Genomic DNA, 25,133 nt, shown 5'->3' with positions numbered 1-25,133 from the left:
AAGACATATAAAAGGAAGAGCATATTAAGACGGTTCCTAATACTATTCTAATAGGAAGTCTTTATGCTATGCTAAATACTAGGCTAAATATCTATTTTGCCGTGGGCATGGTAAGCAAATATCATTTGAATCAAAGATCATTTAATTTAGTGGGAGTAAAGCATATACTCAAACATCTTTGGAGAATGAGAGATTATATGCTTGTCCAAAAAAGTAAGGTTTTGATAGTTACTGGATGTACAAATACTGACTTGTAGTTTAATTGTGATTCATGAAGTTGGACTTCAAGATATGTGTGCATCCTAAGTGGTGAAGATACACATTAAATGTAAGTATTATCTCATTAGAGAGATATGAGTACTTAAGTAGTAGTATAAAAGATAATTTATGCAATAAATCTGGCTGAAACTTGTTTCCAAATCTTGCCTTAGAGTAACCATGAATTACTCTAAAGAGAGATAAGTGTCGGATATATGGTAAATTGTCTTTGAGGACAAGTGGGAGATTGTTAGGGTTTGTACCCTAAAATCCAATTTATTAGCATGTCATAAATAATTAAACTGTTTAATTATATGAGACTATTTATAAATGAACTAATGGGACATTATCATAGTCCATGAGATGCATTGTATGTGATTTAGTCATAGAAGATGTAAATCACAAGTTCTTTGTAAACTCAGAATTTATAGTTTGTAGTCAGTGATGAAATTAGGCATTTCATCTGCGAAAACTATAACGTATCAACTAAGATGATTTGTCTTGATCATGGAAGTGGAGACTTCTAGTTGATATGTTGATATGTTTTAAGAGTTAAGACATATTGAACTGGACCGCTGTGAGATTTATTATTCTTCTAACGACTGTCGAATGAATAATAAATCTCACGACTTGTATTTGCATGAACTCTTAATCCTGAGAGAATAATGGACATGATCATGATGTGTAGGTTGCTTTGATATATTAGGAGTGAGATCTATTTGTCACGGTCAAAACCTCAGTATGTTGGGCTACCGCATTTAGTGTTGATGGAACATATATTCTCAAGATGGAATTCATAATCTCTTAATGGAGATATAAAATATTCCCTTGAGATAAGTTTAATGGGTTTAGTTATTCAGAGAGTTGGGTCCAACCACTTTAGTAAGAATTACTAAAGTATATATTTATGAAATTGGATTTCATAAATATATGATGAATAACATAAAAGATTAAATCAGGTACTCAAGGATTAAGATGTAGTAATCTTCAAAGTGGCAGTCTATATTCATGACTTTGTATTACTACGAATATTTTAATGAAGGGGTTGCATGTATAATAAAGTCTTGAGATATAATTTATTAATAAGGTCTAGAGTGCAATTATATTTATATAGTGGTATTAAATATAATTAATGGTAACTTTGGACTTGTCAAGAGTTGACGGAAAAGCCCAAGGCCCATTGAAGCTAGTGTCTTATTGGTCCCTTTTGGTCCCACTCCAAGCCACACACTAAAGCCTAATTGGAAAGGCCCAATAGGCCAGCCCAATTAAATAATCAGTTAGTTATAAAGGGAGAAACATACAAAATTTTTATTAGTGAAAAAAAAAAAAACGGTGTGTATGTGAAAGTGAGACACACTTTTATTCTCCCTTTGAAAACTGATTGAGAGACCACACATCTTGGATGTAAAGTGGAATTAGAGTGAAGATTAAAAGTGTTCCCAAGTGCTTCTAATCTTTGTTTTGAACTCCATACCAAGGTACGCTATCTTGTTCTTAAATTCTGAAATTTACATAATGCACGTTATCAATCATGAATGAAATAGATCCTTGTTTGTTGCTTCCGCTATGTGTTTTGTATGAGATTCAAAACCAGTTTTTCCAACACCTTTTCAATCTATTTGCTAACACTTTGGACATAATCTTATAAATTACGTTGCACAGGCTAATTGGTCTGAACTCCGTAATTTTCTGAGGGCACTGCACTTTCGGGATTAAACATATATATGTCTCATTCAACACACATGGAAGGCTACCAGAATTTAGAATCTGTAAAACACTTTTTGTCACATAAGGACCTACTACATGCCAGTATTTCTGGAAAAATAGAGGGGACATATCGTCGAGGCCGGGGGACTTCGTCGAATGCATTTGATTAAGAGCACATCTGATTTCCTCCACTCTGAAAGGCTCGATTAAAGATCTATTCATTTCCGAAGTAATGCAACTTTCAACATCTTCAACATTAACTTCATATCCACAAGGATGCTCAGAGCTATATATGTTGCCAAAATACTCCACAATGATTTCCTCAATCCTTTCTTCCTCTTCTTGCCACTTCCCATCTGCATCCAAAAGGCCCTCAATTTTGTTTTTCTGCTATCTCTGTGTTGCCGTTGCATGAAAAAATTTCGTATTTCGATCTCCGCATTTCATCCACAAAGCTCTTGATCTTTGGCTCCACATCACTTCTTCCTTCGTTAGAACCTCATTAATCTCCTTTTTCAGGCCCTCTAACTCTTTCGCAGTCTCGTGTAGCATACTTAAAGCTTCAAGCTCCTGTAATCTCTTCTATTTTACTCTCAAAGTTTTGTTGACATTGCCAAAGACCTCCCTGTTCCAGCTTTGCAAATGGTCTTGACAACTCCTTATTCTCTCATGGATTTGGTAACCAGTATCATCTCAGAAAGGGTCCCAAGCGTTCTCAATAACCTGTCGGCACCTCTCGTCTCGGGTCCACATAGCTTCAAACATAATCTTCACTTCGCGGGTCTTTTTGGACTTCTCCTCTTCAAATACAGTACAATCATACAGTGATCTAATGCAGACATAGCCATATGGTGAACACTAGCCTCCGGAAAAATTTTCCTCCATGCTTCATTAGCCACTCCTCTATCTAATCTAAACAGTGTCCTCTGCTCCCCCAACCGGCCATTACACCAAGTATGCCTCTGCCCCACAAAGCCTAAGTCTATCAAACCACACCTACTTAGGCATTCCCTAAAATCCCTCATCTGAGTTGCATCCCTCTCCAACCATCCGAACTTCTCTTCAGCATGGATTATTTCATTAAAATCCCCACAAACAACCCAAGGCATATTGCATTGATTATTTAAAGCTTCTAATAAACTCCAAGAAATTTTTCTCTTACCCAAATCAGGCTGGCCATAGAACCCAGTAGCTCGCCACGGCGGTTGCCCTGCATCGCCCTCCACCATGACATCGATGTGAGAATTTGAGCAACTCTTCAACCTTATTTCTGATCCTTTCTTCCAAATCATAGCTAGGCCCCCACTTTTTCCGTCACTCGGCACAATAATCCCCTCCGTGTACTCTATTTTACTTTGAAAACCCTTCATCTTGCTTACACTCGCTTTGGTCTCCGATAGGAAGACCAGGATCAGCTTTTTGTTCATCACCTCGTCGGTGAGAGTTCGAACCACCGGGGGTGATCCTAGACCCCGGCAGTTCCAAGCTAGGAAGCTCATTGAGCTCGGCGGTGCTGCGTCGTAGTCGCCGCCTCTCTGCCATCCGTGTTTGTGTTTTCCTTCCTAGCTGCTCTGATCTCTCTTCGCCCTTTGCTGCATTTAGCTTCAGTGAGGTTTAATTCCAACTCCTTTAAAGGAACCAGGCTCTCATGTTTTAACTTGTATTGGACTATAGGCTTGTCCTCACCTGGGCTTTGTTGCTCAATACCATCTTTGGGCCGGTTCTCCCTCGCCATTCGCTTCCAGTTCCCACTCTTAGGGCCTAAACACTCTGCAACCCAGCCCATTTTCTCCTTGTAAATCATGGCCATTGGATCTTGGGTTGCTTCATTACTAATGGGCTTTTTTTCATCCTGGTGCTCCTTTGTCGTTGGACCTTCTTTATAAAAAAAATTGGAGCCTCTATACGTGGTGTCATTATCTCCCACTGCATCTTGTCTGTCCCATTTCCTCGGAGAAAATAGTAAAATAGCCATAAATGCGGAAGAATATAGTTAGTAGTTAAGGTTTTCAAACTATATTTTTTACTAGCATCTCGAGTCTTAGAGAGTCGATTTTGGGGCTATAAATCGAGTCTTTAATGCTCGATTTTAATGGTCTGATTCTGTCCGATGTGGCATTTTTTCCACGTGGCGACTACTTGGAAATCGAGTCTCTAAGACTCGATTTCCAAGCCAAAAACAATTTTCCCTAAGTCCATCAATCCCAGAGAAAAACCCACCGCCAAAAAAAAAAAAAAAAAAAAAAAAGCCCACCTGGGTCGCGCGACCTGGGTGAAGCGCGACCCAGGTCGCGCCCCCTGGCAGCGCGACCCAGGTGGGTTTTTTTTTTTTTTTTTTTTTTTTGTGGTTGGTTTTTCTCTGGGAATGGATGGAGGTAGAAGAAAAGTTTTTTTGGCTTGTAAATCGAGTCTCTAAGACTCGATTTTCAAGTAGTCACCACGTGGAAAAAATGGCACATCGGACAGAATCAGACCATGAAAATCGAGCATTAAAAACTCGATTTATACCCCAAAATCGACTCTCTAAGAGTTGAGATGTTACTATTATATATACTTTCAAACCGATGCCTACTAACTATATTCTTTAGCATCTATGGCTAATTGCCCATTTTTGGCCCTTTTCCTCTAGACTCTGTTTTCAATAAATTTTTGCATCCTAATATAGGCACTGTGTTCTCTGTTACCTTCTCTGCCTGACTAGCCTTACCCCTTTCATGTATAAACACACTGCCCAATACCACCTCGTCTGTCTTGTTTGGCGTTTTCCCATTGTCTGCAACTTCGTGGATTGGAATCTTTGACCCTGATTTTCCGCTGTTTCCATTCAATCCTTCCCCAGACTAGTTTTCCTCCACCACATCGCCGCCGACTTGTTCGACCGCCAGTTCCATCTGAGCACATCTCTCTTTGTTAGCTTCTTCAACCTTCTCCATTAACCCCCTTCTACCTATCTGATCCATCGCTCTCGTAGGCTTTCTAAACGCCTCCGCTCGTAGCTAGGCACCATACTAGAGTTATACAATCTCCGATTGGTCGCCACACTTTTTCACCTCATTACAGTCTCTCATGTCGTGGCTCAACATACCACACTAATAGCAAAAGTTTGGAAGTCTCTCGTATTTGAACTGAACCCACCGACCTTCCCCTCCTTCGATGGTGACCCTTTTTCCACGGATTAGTCTTCTTGTAACATCCACCATCACTCGTACCCGCAAGCACTTCCCCCATTGCACCCCATTCTCTGCGACATCCACCTCCACCACTTCACCTATTGTTGCTCCTATTAACTGCCCTGTTTCCTTCGTTCTGCTTTTTAGTGGTCGATTATGCAACTGAATCCAGAAAGGAGACCATTTTAAGACCACTTCTCTTGGCGTTTGCTCCCCTTCAAAATCTTGTAGGATAATCAACTGTTTGTCGTAACTCCAGGGTCGCATCTCCATAATTTTCTTTTTGTCTCTTTCATCCCCGAACTCCACCATAAACAACTCGTCTTCTACTTCGGAGATCTGTACACTTTTATTTGTTTTCCACACCATTCTCAGGTTCTTTCGAAGTGCATCCAGCGAGATGCACCTTCGTGATAGTACTTTCATCAGTAGACAGTTTCTGCCCAACTCCTTTGCTGCCTTTGTACTATTGCTCCCCAACACCACCTGCTCATCCTCTTCTACAGTGAGGGATAACTTTTCCCGGAGTGCTTCTATATCATCTGCCATCTTTAGACTTTAACAAAACGGGCCTCACCTTAAGGAGACCACTGACCTCTTGCAAAGGTTACCACCCTACAAGACTCCTACTGCTTCCACACGCTCGAGAGCATGAGACCACCTATTTATCCATCTTATTAAGATGCCCTTTGAATGGTATTGTTTTTATTAAGTATATGTGTGTGTTTTTTAATGATAAGAAATTGTTGGTGTTGCAGTTAGTGAATTCAAGTGTTGGTGGGGGATAGGGGTCATAATGTGATGATGTTGGTGTTTGTTAATGCTGACTCTTAATTTTGTAAAATATGATTTTGGAGTTAGCCCCCCTTTATGTTGCTATTAACCTTGATTTATTTGTTCATATGTCCTCTCTGTGAATTATATTGATTAAGATGAAAGTAATTGACATTTTATTTATTAGTTAGTACTTAATAAAGAAAACAAATTGTATAAAGAAACCATTGATAAACAAATAAGTGATACCATACATTAAACTTTGTGCAGTATGGCTACCGCTGCTGTTCAAGAGGTTGATAAGCTGGGTCCTGGTCCCATGGATCATTTGGTGTTAAGGTTGTTAGAAGAACATCGATCGCACACTATTTGGGAATGCGAGATAAAATTAAAACCGACCACCTGCTGAATTTCTAACTAATTTTTTTTTCTTTTAGTATTTTGAATGACGTTATCCAAAAATGTTTAAATAAAAAAATAATAATCACATGAATTATATTTGTCAATTGAGATTGAGTTGTGCTTTGTAAATCCTACAATAAACAAGTAGACTAATCGGAATACTAGAATCTATAATTGCTCATACTTGTTTATTTTTCCACAAACAAGCCTAATGTAGCTAGAAGACCAAGGATGAAAATCCACCTCGTGGCACTAAGAAGAGGACATCTAATCCATCTTCTATGGTGTTCCTTTATGGTCTGTTTGGATTAAGAAGTAGAGTAAAGTTGGCTTAAATTTAGCCTAATTTTGAGCCAACTCTACTCTACTCCCTTTTGCACCCTCATTCTTCTTCCTCAATCCAAACAGGCCTTTAGTGAGAATTTAAGATGAATCAACAGTTTAACCTCATTGGATCAAATTTCAAAAATCAAATCAAGAGAGAAAATTTATGATGATTAAAATGAACGCCCTAAATTTCTCATGGAAATAATATCAAATCAAATATATAAATTTGAATTTATATTCTAAGGAGATAAAAAAGGACTAAGAAAAAAGATGTTAACGTCATGTACTAGCCAAAATCACGATAGGAACTAAATTTAGCAAAATAGATAGGAGTGGAGAAAGGAACTAGATTGACTAAAATTTAGACTAAGATAGAATAGAGGGTTATTCATACCCATTAATTAACAAAAATGGAAATTTTCAGCTATTCTGAACAAAGAGGAAAGACATTGCTAACTTTGAAATATAAATAAGAGGTATAAAAAGATTTAAAATCATTTGGAAAAAAGAAAATCACATAATTTATGAAAATAATTTGATTCAATATTAAATAAATAGGAATCACACAAACTCTATTTAAATTATGTATATTCTTTTCTATAAATCCTCTAATTAAAATTAGTAAATAAATATGTATCATTTATAAATAATTTGTGTATTGCACAAATTACTAACTACTTTACACGTATACAAGGGTAAAAATTACCCAAAGTTTATAACGATGCTGTACATAAATGTTAAAAAAAAAGAAAAAAAGAAAAAGAAAAAAGAAGAGAGCCACTATACATCATGTACACAACACAGAGGTTACACGCATTTTACATCGGAAAATATGACCTAAGCTTATCTAAAAAGGTATTACTGAAGCCAATGAACTCAAGCTTAGATATCACGTCAGTCCAAGGGAGATGTGGTGTGTTTAGTCCAATTGGGGGTGTTTAATTACCAATCAGCAACAAAAAGGCCCCAAAGGAACTTTTCTTTTTTCAGGTGCTCCCTCGCTCACTTTTGTGTGTGTGTGTGTGTGTGGGGGGGGGGGGGGGGGGGGGGGTGTGGGCAAGGTAAGGGTGGAACTAGGTGGGCCTTCTAATGAATCCAATCCTTCAGGGCAGAAAATGAATGTATTCCAGTTTTCGGCTATTTGAAATTACCCTGATGCAGGAGATGCCCATAGCCCAATCTCACTCTTTCCCAAGTTCAATTGTTGTCAATAATATCTGTAACAAGTTTTCTGCATCTTCCTTGCTTGCCAGGCAAGGGCGGTAGCAGGAGCCAGGCCTTGTGATGAATCTAATCCTTCAAATCAGTAAAAAATGTACTCCACTTTTAAGCTACTTAATATTTCCTTGATGCAGGAGATGCCCATAGCCCCAGCCCCGCTCTTTCCCATGTTCAATTGTAGACAACAATATTTGTAACAGACTTTCTGCATCTTCCTTGCTTGCCAGTTCCAAGTTTGTCTGGAAGAGCGGAAGAGTAGTAGGATTGCTCCATCGTACTGTCCTTGTACCAACACCTTTTCTGGGATGATGTTGGTTTTGCCTCAGTATGGTATCTGGACTGCTTCCAACAATATGTACCACTTCTTGGTCCGAATCAGCATGTATAACACTCTCCAAACCAATTTCCGATTCTATCACCCATTCTGGATCAGCAGAAACGCCTCGAAATTCGGGCTTACCCAACTCCACCAAACTAGGGCAACCAACAATCAATACAAATCTCTGTGTGATGACGACAAATTTACCAGCTTGTTTAAGTGCTTTGCACATGACTAAGACCTCATCCTTGAGCTTTAAATCATTGTCAGCCTCCACAAGTACTGATGTTCCAACTGCTTCTTCCCAAGAGTAAGGTCTTAGAGGAAATTCCCTGCTTAGAGGCCTTGGAAGACGGGCCCTAAAGCGCTGCGATCCCATTTGGTATAGCCTACTTCTATTTCTGATACTCTGTGCAGTTTTTCCAGTAACTTCAAGGATACTAGCTGCTGGTTTTGCCAAAAGTCCTGTGACTCCCAATGCTATACCTGCACCAAGGGATATGAGCAAGAAAGCACAGTCAATTGCTATGCAAACACCACAAACCATCTCTACATCTTAAGTGACAATGTTCGTGTTGCTGATCCGTTAAATGCTCATAATTTTGAGGGAAATTATGCTAATCATAATGAAATGTATACAATTTACAGCATCCTAGTAGTTGATTACCTGAGAGGACACCAGGAAGGCCATGTTTCTCAGCTCCTTTAATTGGTGACTGGAGAAGACCAGTGAGTCCCTAGAATTAAACAGGTTACACAATTCAACACATTAAAACATAAATAATATAGTGCATATAATTTCCCTTCAAAAGAGAAGCATGATAACACATGTTTTCAAGTTATGCGAAGATTTAACAATCCCATACATTGGAAAACACAACATATACATTGGCTGTGTTAGAATTTGACCTCGGTAACAGATACATACCCCCCCCCCCCCACACACACACACACACTCGGGGTGGGTTCAAGTCAATTAACACATGGTTGAACACTTGAAATTTTGTCAAGATTACACCTCAATAAATTTCTAATGGAATCGCCTTTTGACAAACCACCATTAAATAATATTGTCTCCTTATACCTTCCATGTTTGCAAAATAGTAATATGATTAATAATCATCTCATCTATGAAATGTTTAAATTTCATGACTTCAAAATTATACACAAAATCGATCTTGAGTTTTCCAATCAAAATATTTTCTAACTGAATTTTTTTTTTCTTTCTACATCTATATTCTATAATATTATCTTCAGTGAGTTAATTAATGATAAAAGAACCTCCCATCATATCAATGATTTGCCAGGTGTATTGTAATTATAAGAAATCTCTTGGTTTATTTACTTGTAATGGAATTCATAGAACAATAATATCAATGGACTAGCTACATGAATCACTTTTAATACAGGAAGATGTACAGATGGATTGGTCTAGATGAGGAGGAAAAAAAAAAGGATTGAACTTATACATCAATGAGAAGTTCATTTGATTAGTTTAATAAATTATTTTGTTTATATATATATGGTAAAAAGTAAACAGGCCAGAACTAATCTTTCCTTCAAAAATGGAATGAAAAATCCCTCCGTTAGAAGTTAGAAGAAGCCCACTTCTGGGAAAAAAAAGTGATTTTTTTCTGCAACCATATGCATCAAAACAATTTTTAATTTTAAGCCACTAAACAAAATGAAAGTGCAAATCAAATAAATAATTAGGGAGTCAAACGGATTTTATCAAAAAAAAAAATAGGGAGTCAAATGGATTTTCAAAATATTAATCCAATACAAGTTTATTAAGTAGTTTAATATTACCATTGAATTCCACCAGGTACCACCTGATCTAACCCTATATATATACACTTAAACCAATCTGGACAGGAAAATGGAACTTATGTCTATACTAGACAGTAAGAACACTTATAAAAAGATAGTTATCAACTATATTGTGTATATTTGTTAGGTCTTCTTCATATACAAATAAGCCATGTTGCAATTTTTTATAGTCAAAATTTTACTTATAGTTCCCAAAGAATGACTTTTAGACACTAGATAGACCTTATTTACAGACTATGAGACTTTTTGCTTAACTCATAACATGACCATATTGTAACAATTTTAAAACTCTAATGTAAACATTTATAGACCTAAAACTTCAAGAGTTTAACATGAAGACAATATCAAATTCTTGGTCTATTATATAATTATTCCAAATTTTATTGCTAATTCACTGATTTTTATGAACAAATATAGATTATTACATGAAGAATTTGAACTCCTATTATAACTCTTTTATCACTTTTAAAAGGTAAAAGTAATTTCTTTTTATTTTGTATTTTTTTCTATTTGATCAAAACTTTTGCTTCTTTATTTTCCCTTTTCTACAACCCATGTTTTCCATTTATTGCTTTTGAACCTTAAGAGACATTAAAATATGATAAAATACAAAAAAAAAAAAAAAATCTTTCTATTTTTTAAATAATTTTTAGTTTAGAATTTAAAAGAGATAATAGCCATTAATAGTATAATAAAATAAAAATGTCAAAAGGGAATTCAAAAATAAATGTATATGCAACTAAATTTTTCATGGTAGTTCTGAGTGGGAGATGCAACCCTAGCCCTCGACTGATAGGTGGATGCATGATTTTTCTGAATCATGTAAGTAAATGAATAAACAAAAAAATACACACCAATAAACAAACAACTAAAAAAAAGAAAAATAACTTCATTTTTTTTAATGATTCAATTGTCACAATAAATGAGGGAGTGGGATTTGAATCATGGTTCTCCTTGTAAAAGAGCACATGCAATGCCATTGAGTTACAAAGCTCTTGGGAAACGAAGTGGAAGAGAGAAATAACTATTAACTATTAATTGAGCAATTTATGAATTATATAATAATTTTCACTATTTTTAAGTTTATATGCAATAGCCACTCATTTATTGAAAACATTACTAGTTGTTTGAATTCTACCCATAGGTTTGGAACACATCATTCTAGTTTCATCTTGTTAGAGTTATGATTAAAATTACCACTTTCTAATAGCTTAAAATTTTGGGACAATTGGAACTTATCATTGTATTAAATCAAGTGGTCTTGAGTTCAAGCATTGTCTTCGCTCTACTTCCTATTTAAAAAGTTAAATTCCCATGAGTTGGGCCCCATTTATTTAGGAGGAGTTCAATGATTAAATTTTAATATTTCCCAACAGGTTTAAGGTTTTGGTACAACAGGTAATTTATTGCATCTAATTTGCAACTCAACTTTTGTGAAACATATAAATTTGTCCCATACAATGCACCAACGGATCCACTTCTATAAACATCTAGGTGGCCTTTACAATGAGAACTACTAAATATGACTGACATACCTCTAAGACTTCATTTATCACACCTTTACTTTGTGAAGCTGCACTCATCTGTTGCTTTTCCATACTTGAAACAGCTTGGTCATCGAAGGTCAATGCAACAATACCCTACAAGCAGAAATTCAGTTCATATTTAAATACATACAAATATATATATATATATATATATATATATATATATATATATATATATATATATATATAAAGAAACTGGTCTCTGAAACCATTCAAATGCTTATGATGAAAATAGATACCTTGTGTGCAGCTTTACTGAACTGAGTGGCAGCGTCACTTATAGCATAGACTGTGTTACTTAAAAGACTAGTGCTGCCTTGTGCCATGCCAGTAATAAGTCCAGTAGGGCTCTGCCAATAGAAAAAGCTAGTTTTCAGAAATCTGATCAAAGGAGCAAGTTTTGGCCATCTAATAAACTATGTACCTGCAAAACACTCCTGGCAGGCATTGATAAGAAATCCCTCAGGCCAAGCCCCAAACTCCTAGCAAATCCCATTGGATTACCAATAACACCAGCAGAACCAAACACCTGCAAATAAAAAGAAACAAGGAGCATGAAAAGAGTGTGGCACAATGTTCATTCTAGAGACTCAAATAAACTGGAAGCCTAAGGAGAGGCAATTCAAATTTAAAGGCTCCATCTGTTTCACAGAAGACAAGGAGATGACTTTTATAACATAATGTTAAGAGTATGTGGTTAAATAATTAAGTTTATCATATCCCAATTGCTTAAAGCTTGTGAGAAAATTTGCAATTTAACATGGTATTAGAGTAGAAGGTTCTGAGTTCGATCCCAGTCTCCTCCACTCTACCTCACATTTAAAATCCCACTTATTGGGTCTCACCTATTAAAAGGGTGTGTGAGCCCAGGCGCGAGGAGAAGTGTTAAAGGTATGTGGTTAAATGATTAAATTTACCTATCCCAATTGGTAATTTAACACAACAATTATGTTCATGGTTGCTAAAGATTCCCTGACTTATAGCTCATTGACTTCCTTCCACCCACATTCTGAATAGCCCAATCAGCCACATTAGCCGATGTAAATTTAATTTGCTATATATATGAATTCTACTATTGATATACATAAAAATGATCACGTCTTCATTCCATGATATATAATATCTCATAGTGAAACTTTCATACTCAGTTTATTCTTCAAATAAACTATTTTCATATAAACTGCAGCTCAGTTGCTTGTAATTTCTACCCACAAAGTCATGAGTAATATCAGTCTTAATGTCATCTCAACATCTAACAGTAGCATGATGTGATTGTTGATATTTAATGAAACAAGCTCCCATTTCCCTATTCGGCCTTCAAAAAAAGAGCAGGTTAAAAACAATACCACCTGAACAAATCCCTATGTGATGCAGCCATGGAAAAAGAGATTTAGTTGCTGTTTGCATAGAATTTTGGTAATACAGGGTTTTTGAGTCAGATATAGAACTTCTTAAAAAATTTATAGGTATTTGTTTGCCTGTATTACGTTTTTGCCATGTGAGACCCTGTATGACCCCTGTATGACGTTCGATGGATATGACATCTGCATCGTTAAATAGAATGCATCAAAGTGGCATAGGGTCAAAAGAGTATTTATTTTACAAGTTATGGTTATTTTGTTGGTAATTGAGTCAAGTCTATTTTTTTAATTACTAGGCAAATTAGAAAGTCCTTCTAGCAGATTGTGGAAGAAGTCGAATAGTCTTACAAATATGTCCAATTTCAAAAAAAATTTGAGTTGATAAATATAATGGAGTGCATTTGAGTATTGAGGTATATTGGCCATAGTATGTTTTCTTCTCTCTCTTCTTCTTTGGCACACCTAGTACTGTCATGGTATACACAATCCCTGAACACAGAAAACTTTCTCTTTTCTTTCATCTTTTATAGCCCAAATCAGATCCATTTTCCTATATCCTCTGTGAAACCTGCAAACCCTAAATTTGTCACACCCTTTTGACAGCAGCAACCAACCTTAAACACGCTAATTTGCTACTGCCAGGAAATTTCCAACAAACAGTTTTTTCTTTTTTCCTAAAGCCATAGCCCACCAACTATTTTCACATAAGACATCCCTAAAATGAACAGATAAATGTTATTGGTATCAGAGCCTCTACTCTCTTATGATTTTGAAAACCTCACCTCTACTCACTTGTCAATTTTGAACATCTCCAATGAGTAGAGGCGAGATTTTCAAAATCACGAGGGAGTAGAGGCTCTGATGGTTTTCAAGGAGAAATATAAATTCCGCAATAACACTCTTAAGCATAGCTTGTAACTATAAATCTCAATGCTACGTGACTAATGTTAGGAATATGCTATTAAAGAATAAAAACAACTTATCAAAATAATCCCAACCTTAAATCTAAGAAATTGCAACTAATAACCTCTTAAAATATATCCTTCAATCTTAAATTGTATATATCAAGTGAAATCTACATGGAAGAAATCAGAAAGGACAACAAAAGTCCACAGTAGTTTACAGCTATAGGAGCATGAAAATACCTCCTGTATTTGATATAAATAGTTATTTCCACTGCATTGCTAATGGAAGTCACTGTTTTAGCTAATCTAATATGACAAAGTTTACATATTTAGCCAATTTAAATATTAAAAATTATTAAAAAATGTATCACAAGAGCAAAAAGAAAATAGAAGCAGGCATTAAATACTCTGTCCCACAGGTGGTGGAAAGAGAATACTTGGCCAAAAGCAGTAGAGGTTGAATACATACTTTATCCCACATGCATCAAAGAAAATTTTCATTTATTTGATTCTAGAAAATTCTAGGAATTTAAAAAACAAATTAAACAGGAAAAAACATAAAAAGAAAAAATACACAGCAAGGGTTGCAACAAAGTTTGAAGCATGCATATAGAAACAATTTCCAAGCCGGACATACAGTCATTTATGCTCTTAATTTCCCTGGATTCTTCTCACTCACTGCCTTAATGAACAAAGATATTATTTGACTGATCAATCACGGATAAAGAAATGAAAATAATTAAAAACCACATTGTAATAAAAATGAGCCAGCTAGATAACTACTGATAATTTACCTTATACATCTCATGAAGAAGTTGCCGAGTGTAATGCCTTATGAGGATCTCCTCAATGGATTCCCAGCTAGCCATGTGATGTGCAATGGTCAATTGCTTCAGATGAATACGTGCTCCCTCAACATCCGCAAGGGCCATAATACCTCTCTGTCATTAATTATTACCAAAAATATTTATTAAAATAATGATTAAATTCACAATTTCCTAACACCTCAAGCTTTTGAGAAATTTTTAGTTATCATGATATCAGAGCAAGTGGTCATGAATTCAAACTCTATCTTCACTTTACCAGCTATTTAAAAAGTTAAAAAACTCATACTGGTTCGCACTAATAGGGAGAGTTTTGGCCTACATGTGAGGGAAAATGTTTATAGTGTTTAACCTTTTCCTAACTGCTTAAGCTTTTAGGAAAAGGGGTAGTTTCTCAATATCCATGATTAACATGGATAGCAAAGTAGATATATAATCCAAAGAAATCATGAACATAAAGAAAGAAAATAGACTATTTGAAACCCGTGGCAACACTAGATTTTAGCTTTTGTGAGAAATTTTATTAACAAATAATGACAATAAAGAGGAAAAATTTAATGATCATAGATTTAAAGTACCAAAGCAATTAGAGACAAGGTTTCAAGGAAGCTTTTTACTTTCAAGTAGAAACACACATGGACAGATAAAGGGTGCAACTAACATTCTCTCAGCCATGGTTCATAGCTAATGCACCAATTATTGTTTGGACGGATAAGCCCAATTTTTATTAGCTAATGCACCAATTAGTGTTTTCCCATCCATCTTGCCAACATATTTGCTTTCCCATCTTTGCTAACTACCTCACCAAGTCTGAGCCTGTCCATTTTCAAAGTCTTTTGCCACTGGCCCCAAGAGTAATAGCCACCGTGCTGATCTCAGACCATGAAGAATCTATTCTACAACTAATTTCGCTAAAGAGGTAGGGAAATTGTCTGTGTGAAAGAGAGAGTACAGTAGCTTACATGGCAGACCAACCAATTAACACAACGAACACCACAATGGCAGACCAACCAATTACCATAATGAACACAACCGTGGCAGGTTGCTTGGATGCTATAGGAAATTCCATTCTGCCCTTCCTCTCACAGCATCTCTGATTTCTTCCTTCCCTTTATTATGGATATTTCTGTTTTTTTCCCCTTCCTGGTAAGTATTCATTATGGAAACAAAAATTTTAAAAAAATTTCAGGGTGGTGAAAAGTAAGGATGGCTGCTTAATCTGACTAAAATGGCAATTATGGGAAGTTGCAATACTATAAGGTTTGTAAATAGAGTACAAGGGGCAGAGTCGAAATCCAGGAATTGAAGTGTTGAAGTGAAAATTTGAAGTCTCAGGTTTGCTGTTGTAACAGAGTAAATCTTTATTCTCTTTCTGTGTTGTTTAGTCTGCAGCCTTTAGGCTCAAGTGGTCTATCATCTATGGTGTTTTGTACCGATATTCAACCAATAAAACTGGCTGAATTATAAATTTCTTTTTCATAATAAGACGTCCCTTCTATATAAGATAAAACAATCACAGTTTTTTACCAACTTAGCCTCATTTCTCATTGCCATCATCGACATCTCATCAATCTTTTCCCTGGAAGAGTTTGTGGAAGCCAAAAGTTCAATAAAGGTTAGCTTGTCCCTTTGGACAGCAGCTTTGGGAAAAAACCTCACTACAGATAACCTCCGAAAGCAGAGATTAGTTGTAATAGACTGGTGCCGCATGTGCAGGAGGGAAAATCTTCACTATTTAGGGTGTATTGGATCATGCCAAAAGGTGTTATGGAGCTCTTACAAGTTGGAAAGGCAAGTTGGCCTACTTTGTCAAGCTATCTCCAATTTGAGGTAGGGGGTGGATCTAGAGTGGAGTTTTAGCAGGGTCAATGGTGCGGTAATAATTCTCTGGCTATGTGCTATCTTGAGCGATTCAGTATTTTCTGTGAGAAGGAGGCAAGTGTGTCGGATCTTATGCAATCCACTAATGGGAGATACTCTTTTGGGATGTCAATTTCACAAGAGCCGTGCAGGATTGGGAGTTGGAGTCTTTGTCAAATTTCATGGATGTGTTGATGGTGTACCAGTATAAGGAAGTGGGGAGGATAAACTGTGCTGGAAACCAAATAAGAACAAGGATTTACAGTGAGTGGTTACTACAGGGTTCTACTTGGCAATGGTGATCAATCTTTCCCTTGGAAGTGCATATGGAAATCAAAGATTACTTCTAGAGTTGCTTTCTTTGTTTGTACTGCTGCTTTGGGAAAATCTTGATGATTGACAATTTACAAAAAAGGAATATGTGGCTTTTGGATTGGTGTTATATATGCAAATGCAATGGGGAATCAGTAGATCATCTCTTACTTCACTGTCTATAGCCGTAGATTTGTGGCCTATGGTGTTAGATTTATTTGGAGTTTGTTGGGTGATGCTAAAGACTGTTGATGAGTTGTTAGCTTGTTGGCCAGGTTGTTTTCTGCATCATCGGAAAGGTCAATTGTGGATTGCTGCCCTGCATTGCTTCATGTGATGTATATGGAGGGAGGCGAACGATCGGAATTTCGAGGACATAGAGAGAACTATTTTGTTTTTTTTGTTTTTTTTTTTTTTGATAAGTGACGAAAACTTTATTAAATATAAAACAGACCCAAGTACACTATAAATGTACTATGGAGCAATACATTCAAGAATCCAAACTACAATAGTCAAACAAAACATGAAGGGAAAAGCATAAACATGTTTGTAAGGCTAAACTCACTTAAGCAAATTATGAAAGAAAAAAGACTTCATCTCAAGAATAGATTGTTCACATCCCTCTAAATATCTAGCATTCCATTCCCGACAAATACACCACATTAAGCAATGTGGCACAAACCTTCAAATAGCAATATTGTGATGCCAGCTGAACTTGCCCTACCGTGAAGCTAACAAATCAATGACCCTTTTGCAGCATAACCCAATGGAATTCAAACAAGTTGAACACCAGTCCACAAATCATACACTATAGAGCAATGAAGAAGAAGATGATCCACAAAGAAAACTACGCCTGAACTCAAATTATTTTTCTTAAGGACTTTGTTGGATTGGATGTCAACTTTACGGTCTGTTAGTGTTTTGATATATTCATGTAATTTGCGTGTTTGTTTGTATGGTCCCCAACTGTATACTCCCTGCATACTTGGGTGACTATTTTTTTTTTATGGCAATAATAATTACATTACTTATACCAAAAAAAAAAATTAAAAATTAAAAAAAAACTTTAGATCATAAAAAAAGAAAAAATTTCCCTCCTATAAGGGGTGCAGTAACACATCATTACTGTCCGTTTTTTATCCATCAAGTGAGAATGGTTGATCTCCACCAGTAGCAGGAAGCTTAGCATATACATTGATGGAAGAAATTCAAATATCTAAACTTGTATGTAGCTTCAAATTTTCCTTCAAGCAACAAATTAAAACTGTATAAAGATTGCCTACTTCTATGTGCATTCATTATGACGTCTAAACATAGACCAAAGCTGATTCCATGCGTCCTTTCTACAAGTAGGAACTTTTTGACAGATTTGGCACCTATATGCTCTCTACGCTCCTCCAAGTAGCTGAATTCTACATGATCTTCAGTTTTTTTAACCTACCTTCCTAGTATATATCATCCTGTTCGTTAAATCTCACTGTTCTATGCTGGCTGTAAACATACTGTAATCCTCTTCTATTTTAGCTTGGAAAAAAAAATACCACATCCTAACATCATTTTTCAGAAAAAAATATGCTACTTACATGGATAAGAGATTCTCCTGATGTAAGAACACCATTTCTGAGCATCCATGGAGAGCTGGAAAAACTGTTGAGGAGATATTTCTCATAATAATGCTCAAGTAATAGAGTTAAAGATAAACCAGATCTTCCTATCAAAAAAAAAAAAAAAGATAAACCAGATCTTGCAAGTGCATCCCTACTGTGAGGGATAACAGATTCACCTTAAGGTCAACTTGATGGGAGCCACATCAAACACTTCAACATATATTTTCTGCTGTCTTCTGGCCAAAAGGTAAATATGCTGCCAAGGAGCTCCAATTGGAACTACTGAAGGTAGTGATAGGCTACCTCCGTTCTTTTCATTGAACACAGGTACATTCACTGAAGGAATTAGGTCCTCCCTTCCATTCAAATACTCGCATGTCTGAACCTGGCCTGTGGGTTCCATTACCACACCCATATCACTGATATGAGAATGCAGTAACGGATCTGATAATGGCATGGTCCTAAATGGGAACCTTGAATAAACATTTTTGAAGAATTCAAACAAACTTAATGTCACTTCTTGCTCAAGTTCAAGGCGGAAATCTGCCACTCTGCAAGCATTAAACAGTACAAAATAAGCACTGACAGTATTAGACTCTGAGAAATGTACTAATCACAGAAATAGACACCTTAAGCTTATATATTCAAAAGAAACCAATGAAATATCTTTCTTCCTCCACTTTGACACAGCTAGGTAGAATACAGGTTCACAAGAGTTGTCAGATGCCATTGGCAAAAATCTTTCACTTCTTGTTTTTGCACTCTTATCCTTGGTTCTTATTTGGCTAGCTGAGCTGTATCTGTATTCATGATCAAAGGACAACATAACGGGATATGGGGTAGTGCGCAGCTGGTTGTCTATTTGCAATGATGAGATTTGAATGGAGAGCTTCTGTTGATCCAAACTCTGTAGCAGATCGATCGTTAAGTTCTTCAAACATGCAAAAAGCAACTCCTGCAAAAGAGTTGAATGATTAATAGAGTTCAAAACAGTACCATGGAAAATGGGAAGACAATATAATTCCATATACCTGTGGGTAAGAATTAATCAAGGAGATACCAATATGTGGAATAACAACAGATATTTTTTCCTTGTAATCAATAAGCTTGTCTTGTTTCTGAGCATGTTTCCCTTGTTCTCTTAAGTGATATGCACTTGAATTCTTCATGTCATTCAATATGTGGTAACTTGAATCAATAACGCAGAGGACCTGCAGAAGCAAAAAAGAAATCATTATACTGTCAAAATAAAACACCAAATAGGTTACTGCATGTACCAAACTAATAGAAATGCACCTTGGTTGCTCCTTCAGCATGGACTGATAATCGTAATGTTCTCTCAGGCTTCTGCAGACAAAAGGTAGTGTAAGCCACCAATGAAATCATGTATAAAAATTATGCTTATAAGGTCGACTTCAATTACAAAATTAACGGGAACTATGGTCCACAATATGATGACACATTGTTTCACCATGAATTGAGCATAAGAAAATTAGTTCATGTTATAACTACTAACATATACTATGCCAAGATGCAAATAGAGCTAGTTTCAATTACACCTCATTAAGAAATCAGTAAAATAATAAAAGATGTTTAAAATTTATAAGGCTGATGCCATTTCATCAAAAAATTCCATGGATCTCTATAGTTAAAGTGAACCCTTTTTCTTTCTCCTTCCTAAGAAAAGCTTTTCTTCTAATCATCCAAGCAATCTTTAATGGCAGTGGTAATGTTCTTTCTCTTTTCATACAACATTCAAGATATGAACAGTACTTCATGCACAATTTTCTTTTTCTTTTTTACAAGTATTATTTTGCCTCTAGGAGCACAAAAAAAAAAATCAAGATGGAAGAGCAGAAAAACAAGAAATGACAACAGCAAACTCTCAATATTTAGGTAACTACAACACCCGAACTCTCTCTATCTCATTTAGTCAAGTATTCTGCATCCATATCTATATCTCAATCTACACATACGTGCGTGAGTGAGAGAGGGTGAGAGAAAGAGATTGTTGACATTATAGTCCTAAGTTTGTTTTCACATCTTTGGACTTTTTTTATATATAAATAACATACTTTATTGAAGAAAAGAGTCGATGTATACAGGGAGTATGCTAGAGACCACCATAATGATGTGTAGAGTACAATGATCAATGAAATCTAATAGACATGTAGAAGAAAATGAACTCAACGAAGACAGCCAACCAAACAAGTAAGAAAAAAACAACTTTGGAATTATGAATCAAAATGTAAAACAAAATTAAGACCTTACAAGAAAGAGTATTCCATTTTCATTAAAATGGTCTAGTGAATTCAAGAAAAGGATCAGTTTAGAAACTTAAAACATGCAAAGTTAATGCAAGCAAAAAATTTAACATATCAACTTTTCGAAAACCATCAAGTTTACTATTTTAAGTAGAATAATGGATGAGGTTTCCAAAATTATACCTCAGAGGTTGAAGGCAAATACACAGCCATGTAGTCTTTGACATCATCAAGAGCATATGACCCAAGAACACGTTCTCCAGGTACCTTATAGTTCCAAAAACACCAAATAAACTTTCCTTAGTAAACATTAGAAAGAACCCATCATTTTAAACAAAAAACCAAGAAGGATTACCTCTACAGTCAAACGATGCGGGTAGCAGGGTTCATCCCACGCGTAAGGGCAAGATGTGTAAGAATGGACAATAGTCTCAAAGGTTTCACATTTTTGCTGGTATATCCGTAGCCTCTACAAAGTGGCAAGCAGCACACAAAATTTAGTCAATCAAGCTTTCAACATCAAGAATGTATATGTACAGAGAATATAAGATTATGACTATGCATTTTTTAATTTGACTGATGGATTCAAGCTACATGTAAAAGAGCAAAGAAAGTGTTACTTCAAACCAGATAAGTATCAATTACTAATGTAAAGAATACACGATAAGGGCCTAATGTTTAAAATGCACAATAAGGGCAACACATTAGGCCAATGAGCTCTAGCTAAAAAGGCACTTCCTTTTATGATAAGAATGAGTGGAGGGTGACATCATGGATTGAAAATCCATTAGGTGCATAACTTACCATTCAAAAAAGAAGGGAACGGGGTGTGTAAAACAACAAGAGGACACTCAGAAACAAGATCACAAGACTAGTAACAAAATGAACTCCAAATTAACCATTAAACCTATTGGGATAGCATCTAGTCTAGTGAATATACTAATTGAACAAGGGCACCAACCTCCTTTGAGAAATTATCAATTCTGTATGGCATATACCCTGTATCATCATCCGATAAGAGAATCAAGTTTGTCCCAGAATTTCCATGCAGGCTTCCAACTACCTTTTCATCTTGAATGGAAACATCTGCATTCTGTACTTCAACTCGTACCATATTTAATGCATTGGAAACATAATTCCGTAATTTTACTTGAGTGTCACCAAGATGATCTGGCAAAAAACTGCCTGACCATTGCCATCCAGGTTCATTATAACGAACGGAAACCAGTAACTCCCTGCTACAAGTAGAAATGTAAACTAACGGGGGAGAGTATAAAAATAATGAAAAAAATATAGATGCAAGAGATACCTCCAAGTAATGGGAAAAGTAATAGAACAAAATGGCTAGAAACATTCGTTCAGATTATGAAACTAAGTATCAATATTGACAGTCTAGTCAAACCAACCAAGTTCATTAAACTTGAATTTTACAATCTAATTTGTTATTTTTTCAAGCACATACTTGTCCAACTCTCTCATCGTTTAAGAATCTCTCATATGATAGCCAAGGTTGCACAAATTCATTAGGATATACAGGGGAAAAAAATATTTCGGACAAAAGAAGGGCACAAATGATTCTAGTCACTGTTATTAAAGTGTGCCTAGGTGCGTATGAGCATGCAGCATAGGACATATGTAGAACCTCATAAAGCTCCTTCAAACAGGCTAGGGTAAGCACAAAAGTACAGGCTTCTTTGAATTACTGCACACCCAAATTGCTAATAAGCTTTAGCTCAAATGGCACCTCCCCTTGAATTTGAAAGAAAAGGGTGAAGTATGAAGTCTTGGGTTCAAAATCCACTGGATGCATTTAAAGTACCAAAAATGAACAAAATAATTATTTCATATCCATATTTGCTGAATAAAACCATATCAAAGCACTATGCACCACATATTACATACAACAATAACAACAAGCAAACCTTAATCTCGAAATTTTGAGGCCGGCTATGGATCCTAAAAGCTCGGCCACATGTATTCTTTTTTGTCATTCTATTCTATTCTATTCAAAATCATACTCTCTATTACCTCCTTAAATGACATTTCCATTTTTAATACTACTATAAATGTTATTTTTCTTCCACCACCTTTTTCTATTCCTTTCCTTGAATCAAATCACTCTTACTTACTGGTGCATAAGCATCACATATTACATATGAAAACATAAAACTAAAACAACAGGACTTGATAAAAAATAAATAAATATAATCAAACCATGATATAGAGATGAATTCTTGAGACCAATATGCATAAGAATCTCTAAAATATGCATTTCAAATATGGATATGTGTTTGAAAATCTGTAGATGTAAGCAAATATAAACGTGAAAAACCTGGTTGTATCTGTCCAATGAAGATGAGCATGTTCTCCTACACCCAGCTGGAAAACAAAATCAGTTCCCTTCTGCTTATAACATAAGTCCTTGCTGCATGCATTACTGATGACATATCTGCCAAAGTAAGGAGTATTAAAAGACTAAGAGACAGGACTAAAGGGATTAAAAAACAGTGTTTGCTGTAGTTCTGCTAATTTTCTCACCTAGGCTGGAAAGTAATGGCATTTGTCCTCCCAGCAAATGGTCCAGCAACTGCACTAGATGTCACAGATATCATGAATGCAGAATTTGTTGATGACTTAGGAACAAGAATGGTAGTTGAACCACTTGGTGGAACAAGATAAAAAGGGCTTGACCATGAAGAAAGTGGCATGCTTTCTGTAATACATTCGGGCAAGCACCTACATACTCTAACCATAACATCATTCGTAGAGGAAATAGGTCTAGGACAATACATGCATGCCTTAACCCTTCCAAGCTCATGTCCTTCAGAGTTGGAATTCCTCGATGCCAACGGACTGCTTGAACTCAGGCTGTTCTTTGAACCATTTAAAAATGCTTTCTGACTGTCTAAATCAATTATGTCTGAATGCTTGTGAGAATTTGTGATGGATTTAGATGAAATCAAGGGTTTGCTTAGAAATCTCGCAGAGTACAAATTTACATTCTCCCTAGTTGAGACAACAAGATTTTCAAGGGAAGAAGTCCTTAAACTAGGTGGAGGTTCAGCCTGTGAATCAAGGCTAGAAGACAGCAGACTCAGACCATCTTTTTTTCCCAGTAGTTGTTCAACCAAATCATAACAGGAAGGAATCATGCAGCCCACTCCGTTCATTTCATCAGAAGATTCTGAAATCATGAACGGAAAACCAGTGCAATTATATAACAGAAAGGGAACATAAATGAAGAGTTCCTTGGCAGCGGAGAATGCATCAATCCTTTTTTCCACTGTGACATGTATTGGACCTAGAATAAAGCAAAACAATTACAATTAACAGATTTATCACACATAAAACACCTTAAATAGCAAATTTAATAGGACATATATCAACTACCATTTGACAAATCTGGATAAAAGGTCACAGTTTCAGACAGTGAAAACTTGGTCCCACTGAACTTAGCCATTGCACAGAATTTTTCAGTACGAGGGAACTTCAAATCTGATGGTTTGAATCCTTGCATATGGATTTCCAGACCCAGGTCATGTGAAGGATCAATATGATGAAAGGAAGTTTCCACCTATTAAAGATTAGGACACAAAATTTCTTAATAGAGTAATTACCATGCTCAATAAAACTAAAGAAAATAAAAGGCAGTACAGGACTCCATACTCAAATTAAGATACATCAGCTACAAGATATTACATCACAAACCTCTGAAAGAATTGCAGTACGAGTAACCCCACCACTTTCTATTGTCAATGAGACTGACTCAGGAAGGTAGTTGTTCACTACTAACGGAGTAGTCAGGGTCAGTTGGTGAACAAACCGCTTCTTTGCTTCATCCAGATTATGCAATATTTGACCACAACTTTCAAAAGACTTCTTTAAAGTACCCTCATGCAGAGAAACACTCTTCCTTGGTCGACTAGATGAATGCAAACTGATATTTCTGACTGATATGCAACAGCGAAATGGATCACCACTTGCTTGAGGTGAATAGCAAACAAAGGATTTGAGAAATCCAATTTTGCCCTCCTGTGAAAGTAGACTTGAGAGGTTATAATATTCACTCCACAAATATAAATTTCCAAGTGGGCGCCAACTCATGCGACCAGCTTCAGCCAAATGTAAAGGTAGTGGTAACTCCTGACCAGGATATATTGGGTCTAATATCTGAAGAAGGAGAATGCATATTAAGTTTTCTAACGCACTGCAACACAGACAAGAATAGGTACCTTAGATTAATTACAGGAGTAAATAATTTTTTTTTCTTGTTCATACCTTTGGGGATACGCCAAATGGAATATCAAATCGCAGCTCCAATGGCACTGAAGTTGCATTTGAAAGTACAACCTAAGTATATTAACTGTGACTCAGCGAGAAAGACATATATGGGGGTAAAAAAAGAAAAAGCAATACAGGAAAAGTAAGGGAACCTCATTAGC

At 36.0% G+C, this 25,133-nt stretch overlaps 1 protein-coding gene across 1 annotated transcript in view; it reads right to left on the bottom strand.

Moving 5' to 3' along the window:
* Window positions 1–7,687: 7,687 nt before the first annotated feature.
* LOC142615631 (intermembrane lipid transfer protein VPS13) overlaps window positions 7,688–25,133 on the bottom strand; it is a 71,857-nt gene continuing 54,411 nt past the window's right edge. Inside the window, exons 30-48 of the mRNA XM_075788371.1 lie at window positions 24,970–25,041; window positions 24,400–24,861; window positions 24,082–24,265; window positions 23,230–23,992; window positions 23,024–23,140; window positions 21,653–21,926; window positions 21,047–21,160; window positions 20,875–20,958; window positions 19,724–19,774; window positions 19,459–19,638; window positions 19,057–19,382; window positions 18,604–18,978; window positions 18,404–18,467; window positions 14,619–14,765; window positions 11,983–12,087; window positions 11,798–11,908; window positions 11,547–11,651; window positions 8,849–8,918; window positions 7,688–8,667 (exon numbers count right to left, since the gene is read on the bottom strand). Of these exons, the coding sequence (XP_075644486.1) occupies window positions 7,973–8,667; window positions 8,849–8,918; window positions 11,547–11,651; window positions 11,798–11,908; window positions 11,983–12,087; window positions 14,619–14,765; window positions 18,404–18,467; window positions 18,604–18,978; window positions 19,057–19,382; window positions 19,459–19,638; window positions 19,724–19,774; window positions 20,875–20,958; window positions 21,047–21,160; window positions 21,653–21,926; window positions 23,024–23,140; window positions 23,230–23,992; window positions 24,082–24,265; window positions 24,400–24,861; window positions 24,970–25,041 (4,299 nt within the window). The 3' untranslated portion in view covers window positions 7,688–7,972. The remainder of the gene's footprint in view (window positions 8,668–8,848; window positions 8,919–11,546; window positions 11,652–11,797; window positions 11,909–11,982; window positions 12,088–14,618; window positions 14,766–18,403; window positions 18,468–18,603; window positions 18,979–19,056; window positions 19,383–19,458; window positions 19,639–19,723; window positions 19,775–20,874; window positions 20,959–21,046; window positions 21,161–21,652; window positions 21,927–23,023; window positions 23,141–23,229; window positions 23,993–24,081; window positions 24,266–24,399; window positions 24,862–24,969; window positions 25,042–25,133) is intronic.

The sequence above is a fragment of the Castanea sativa genome, chromosome 11 (assembly GCF_040712315.1).
Source record: "Castanea sativa cultivar Marrone di Chiusa Pesio chromosome 11, ASM4071231v1".
In the NCBI taxonomy this organism is placed as follows: Eukaryota; Viridiplantae; Streptophyta; class Magnoliopsida; order Fagales; family Fagaceae; genus Castanea; species Castanea sativa.
The sequence above is the reverse complement of the archived record's forward strand: the minus strand, read 5'-3'. Positions and strand labels throughout refer to the sequence as shown.